The 6,154-nt window shown below is 34.7% G+C and overlaps 1 protein-coding gene across 1 annotated transcript in view; it reads right to left on the bottom strand.

The window, feature by feature from the left end:
* The window catches only part of LOC139877283 (uncharacterized), a 32,516-nt gene extending 29,514 nt beyond the window's left edge, over positions 1 to 3,002 (bottom strand). Inside the window, exons 1-2 of the mRNA XM_071864689.1 lie at positions 2,469 to 3,002; positions 1,935 to 2,280 (exon numbers count right to left, since the gene is read on the bottom strand). Coding sequence (XP_071720790.1) covers positions 1,935 to 2,280; positions 2,469 to 3,002 — 880 coding nt within the window. The remainder of the gene's footprint in view (positions 1 to 1,934; positions 2,281 to 2,468) is intronic.
* Between the last annotated feature and the right edge of the window lie 3,152 nt (positions 3,003 to 6,154).

Below are 6,154 nucleotides of genomic sequence, written 5' to 3' on the forward strand. Positions count from 1 at the left end.
ACAATACACTTAGAGTGGATTTACAAATCAACCCAATTCGTCACTTAGTGCCATTTAGACCCAAATGCACTTTCAAGCACAAACCGTGCCCAAACTAACCAATAATCACTAACACAAGTGAGAATGGTCCTAATACGCCAATTAAACCCGATCATAGGTGTTAAACACCTATCTTGCCCAAAATGACACTTAAACCCTAATTTTGACCCATAAGGTCAAAATCTCACCATTTACATGTTTTGACACCAAAACACATTTAACTTGATTTTATACTTCAACTTAATCCATTTTAAGTTTATAAACCTCATTAAATCGCCAATTGGGTCATAATCACCACCAAACCCTAATTTGACCCAAAGTCAAAATTAGTCAACCAAATAATCTTAAATGGGTTTCAATACTTCCATAATCACTAACTTAAGTGATTAAACCCAATTTCAAGTTCTAAACATGGCCAATTAGTTCACCAACCCAAAATCCACCAACAATTAACAATAAACCCGATTACTAGCATCACTAAACCCATTTCATCATCTAAAAGGGTTTTACAACAAACTAACCCAAAACCCTAACTTGAATATCAAATCAAATAAATGAAATTCGGAGTTTGAGCTTACCAATACTATCACCGCGTAGCCAAGAACGAGAGGAACAACTTTAAAACCTGAGCTTTGATGAGAATTCGCCTCCTTCTTCTCCAAATCCACCTCTCTCTCTCTAAAACCCTCACTCTCTCACTAGATAAGGTTGGGAGTGTTTGATGAGTGAAAATGTGATCCAAACTGATCAAAGGATCAGTTTTGATGACCCCAAACCGACCCCAAGTGAAAAGACCAAAGTACCCTTCATTTAAACCTTTTAAAAATGCTGAAAATTGCCTCAGCAGCATTTGGCGCGCCGCTCCAATAGGTGGCGCGCCGCCCCACCCTTCAGATCAGTTTTTAGTAACTTGTTTTGGCCATAACTTTTTGACCGTAGCTCCGTTTTCGATGAACCAAATATCGTTGGAAACGTAATAAGATTTTCTTTCCAATGGTAAGGCTTTGAAACATCAACCCAAACTTTATTTGGGGTTGAAAAGATACGTACACACCATGTCACTTCAGACAACGTCCAGTTTCCTTCGATGATCGAGCAAGCAACACCTACATGCTGTGCACACTCCATACACACATCGTACACCTTAAATACATTATGTACAATAAATATTTGGGTCTTACACTTGTTTAGGTTAATTTTAAGACCGAATAAGTCTTCAAAACATTTTAGGATTTTGAGTGTGTTTCTGACATCCCTTTTATTCCAATTACCAAAGATTATCGTGTCATCCAAGTATTGTAGGTGTGACACAGTGACATTATCTTTGCCCACTTTAACCCCGCTGATTAATTTTTATTTTAATGATTTGTTGAGTAAGTAATTTAAGCCTTCACTAGCAATAATAAAGAGAAAAGGTGAGAGAGGATCACCTTGTCGTACCCCCCGTTTTGGAAAAAATTGTTCGGTTGGAGAACCATTTATTAAAATCGAAATGGAGGTTGAGGTTAGACACGCGTTGACCCACTTTATCCATTTGCACCTGAACCCCATGACACTCATAATTTTCGTTAGGAAATCCCAGTTTACACAATCAAAAGCCTTTTCAAAGTCTACTTTAAAGATAAAACTTTTTTGTTTTTTCCCTTTTAGCTCGTCTACCGTTTCTAAAGCAATTAAAATGCCATCTAATATGTTTCTGTCACTTATAAATGCACTTTGTTCGTCACCAATTAAATTCGGAATGACTTTCCTAATTCTATTAGCCATGATTTTAGATATAATTTTGTAATAACTATTTATAAGACTTATAGGCCGAAAATTAGAGAAATTTAATGGATCTTTTACCTTTGGGATAAGCGTGATGAAGGAGGCGTTGCATCCATTTGAAATCGTACCTGTTCTCCAGAACCAAGTGATCGCCCTCATGAGGCCCCCTTTGATTATTTCCCAAAATTTGACATAGAATAATAGATTGAATCCGTCGGGGCCCGGTGCTTTGTTTTTTCCACAACTTTTTATCGCCTCGAGAGTTTTGTGTTCAGAAAATTCCTCTTCTAGCTTATCTGCAAGTACTTTGTCAATTCTGTGACCATTCCAGTTCTCAAGCCGAAGACTATCTTTTTGGTTAGAAGAGAATAGATTCTCGAAAAACTTATGAGCTTCGGTTTTGATTGCTGCGGGGTCGGTTGTCCAAACACCATTGACATTAACTTCGTGAATATTGTTTTTGTGTTGGGCTTCCTAATACAAGAGTGGAAAAATTTACTATTTTCATCACCTTCTAAAGCCCATTTATATCTTGCCTTTTGTTTCAACATTTCGGTTTGATTTTTTTCCTTTTGAAGAAGATTTTCTCGAACCATGTTCCACTCAAGCAATTCATCTCCACTTAAATCGGCCGATTCTGCCTTGATCTCTCAATCTTTTACCAACTTTGTGAGCTCATCAATATCTCCTTTTAATTTGCATTGTGAAGTGGAGTACCATTTCTTAAGTTCCATTTTGACCTGTTTCAATTTTTCGCGGAAGATATAGTCAGGTTTCCACCCATTGACATCTGTGTTCCATGCTTTTCTAACAATATCCGGTGCATCTTTGTGATTTGTCCATTCATCGAAGACTTTGATCGGTTTTGGTCCAAAGTCAATGTTACCCTCTTTTAACATTATCGGGCAATGATCCGTATATTTCTTATCGAGCACAACCGCATTCAAATTTGGCCAATTTTCTAACACATTTTCAGAAATGAGAAATCTATCCAACTTACTAAACTTGTGGCCATTATCACTAATCCTAGTATATAACCGACCACCGAGAGGAACATCGATCATATTGCCCTCTTTTATGAAATCATTGAACCATTTGGCCCTATTTTTAAAGAAGAAGGTATTTTTCCTTTCGGAAGCAAACCTTACTTCATTGAAATCGCCAAAAATCATCCACATTGCTCCGTCATAATTCATGACCTCTTTAAGATCGTTCACATTTGTTTTTTGCCTTCGTCGTTATGTGGTCCATATATGTTTATGAGAATCAGTTCTTCACCTACACTTTTCCACATACCTTTTATCGCAATAAAGGTCTCACGTTCAACAATATGATTAGTAATAAACAAATTAGGATCCCAAACCATAAGTAACCCACCCGAATCCCCTTTGGCCTTTTTGCAACAATATTTATAATCCGAATTTCCCCAAAATTTTTCAATCAAGAATTCTGGAAAGTTTTGGCACTTAGTTTCCTGTAAAGCGATGAAATTTGGTTTTTCTCGATTGCAAACTCTTTTGAACCAATTTAATTTTAATTTGTTTTTATCATCTAGCCCTAATCCTCTAATGTTTAGTGAAATTATCTTCATTAAAAAAAAAGATTAATAAAAGCACGAAAAATGGACCTGATTATTGGCAAGAACCTTGTTTCTTGGATAGACCCAAGATCGCACCAATTTCTTCATAATGGACTGAGTTTTCTGAAATTGCATCGCTGCCTTTTGATTTGGTATTGTTTGAGCCAGATGTGTTGGAATTTGACCTGCGAATTTTAGTATACCTTTTTTTCAGATGTAATCTTGCCTGTGATTTTAGATTGAGAATTCTGGACGAGGTATTCCATCTTCTAACGCTTGCCCAAAGATTTTCAGTGGGTTTTAATTGAAGTCTTTAATAATATGTTATTAAAAATTCGAAATTGCAAGAAACGTTGTAAGTTCACGCGGCACGCATGATGCGTGTAAGTCTGTACATGATGCGTGTGTACGAGATTTTCAGCGAGACATACATTTTTCCTTACAAACTCGCACCAAGCACCACTAACGGTGCGTTGTGCGTGGTGTTTGGTGTTTGGTGCAAAAATGTCAGAATTGTGAATAGACGTATTTTGACTCGTAGCATCGATTTAGTCACCGTTGTGCGTGGTAATGGTTTGTACTACATTTTTTTGAGTTTAGGACTGCATTTAGCTTAAACAAAACACAAGTAACTGCAAGTTAAAGAAATATAGATACTGACTCAAATAGGGAAGGTGTCTCTTTGGTAGGGATGACAATGGATCGGATATGGATCGGGTGAGGCCGTATCCATATCCATATCCATTTAGTTTTTTTACTTTTCATCCATCCATATCCATATTCGTCGGGTGAAGCGGGTTAATGGATAATTATCCATATCCATTTAAATTTATTTTATTTTTAACAATTATAAGCGGTGGTTCACTATATACGATCAAAAGTAATATTTTTAATAGTTTATGCGACCGAAAGTCACATTTTACTAATCTATATAACAAATATTCAATAGATAACCTATTAAACGTGTAAAGATATCGACATGTAAGTTGCTTACTTTTGGTTACATGGAATCACATTTGAACCACCAAAGTACGATAAATACATTTGATTATTTAAACACAACAAAATATAAGAAGAAAGTTATATATTTAGAGAAAATATAAAGAAAGATGAATATGAATATAATTAATGAAATATCACTACATAAATGATACTAATCTGAGTGATAAATTTATATATTTAGTTATTTCGGGTGAAAGCGGGTTCATCCATGGATGAAATTTTTCCATCCACATCCATATCCATATCCATTTAGATCGTCCATATCCACGAATAATCGGGTGGATCGGATGGATATCCACTGGATCGGGTATCCATTGCCATCCCTACTCTTTGGTTGTGATAAAGCTAGGAGCTGAACCTGTGAGTTTATTTGTTATCTCATAATGTTTTGTTGTATTAAGTAGTACTATATGTACATATATGTATATACATATGTGGTAATGTTTTTAATCAAAGTTGCAACAATAAGTCAATCTGTCAATAATGTGATGTGGTAATGTAATTAGTGCTTACTTTGATGATATAGGTACTCTTATTGGTATCAAACAACGAAGTAACAAATCTCTCGTGAGAAGAGGTATGAGAGTTCATATTACATTTTGGACTTGCTAATTGATATGTATTTAGTATAGTTTGTTTTCAGTTAAATTATTGAAACTATATGATATTGCTTTCAGTAAGTTGATAGTAAAATATAGGGTGTATATAGTGATCACTCCGAAATTTTGTATAATTAGTTGACTGTACGGGGTCATACAGTCGATTTATCGTTATGTGTGAAGGGTATGAAGGTCTAATGTTTGTTGGATGATTAAGGAAATTCGATACTAAAAACGAATATTTATACTCCGTCCGTAATTAATTCAACAAAGTTTGTAATCTTAAAAATGGTAAGCTTAAACGTAGCCCTAAGGGCTACGTTTAGCAAAATCCTTATATCAATGTTGTTTGAGCCTTATTAAAGAAGGTATGATATTAAATTCATGTATCATGTATCTTTGATATTTAAGGAAGCTAATATTAGTAGCTATCAAACTTAGAATCATACTTAGGAAGTCAAATGAGTCATGAAACTAGTGAATATTGTATAGCAGACTGATGACTTTAATTGGGACATGGAACTTTTTCAATTCTGATATCATGCTTGTGCCTGTATTACTAGCTACTAGTCATAATAGGTAACAAGAGTTATATGATTCTTTCTTTCATGAGGTAATACAAGTGTTTATGTTATTATATGAGATTTCAGGTCATTATATTCATCTTATACTACTACAAAAAAATTGGATTGCTTAAGGTTTTGTTTAGAAAACCTACATGTTTGTTTGGTTCATAAGCATACATTGCAGTTTGGCGTCTTACAAAATCTTAAGAAAAAGTTGTTTCGTAGTCGATGCTAATTTTGCAGTTAAAGGGGTGTGCCTTATCATATTTGGAGTCTTGAATATGCCATTGATATAGTTACCTAATTCCTTGAATGCTTATGCCATGGAAGTGTTGCTAGTAAACTTGTTCATCCTTTTGATAAAGTAGTCAGGTTTTACTTTTTAATGATCTATGTATTATTGCATTTTCATGTTAATATTTGTGTTTTGAAAACTTACTTCCTTAACACATACATTCTAGTGCCATGGAAGTTTTCTTTTGAATCAAACAAAAGAAAACTGATGTTATATCTATCTTTTGAATTGTTTTTGTTTTTGAAAATGCGAGTACATTTAACATACATGGATCTTCTGTTGACCGGAGCTTATATTTATAATTATC

Source organism: Rutidosis leptorrhynchoides, chromosome 11, assembly GCF_046630445.1.
Source record: "Rutidosis leptorrhynchoides isolate AG116_Rl617_1_P2 chromosome 11, CSIRO_AGI_Rlap_v1, whole genome shotgun sequence".
In the NCBI taxonomy this organism is placed as follows: Eukaryota; Viridiplantae; Streptophyta; class Magnoliopsida; order Asterales; family Asteraceae; genus Rutidosis; species Rutidosis leptorrhynchoides.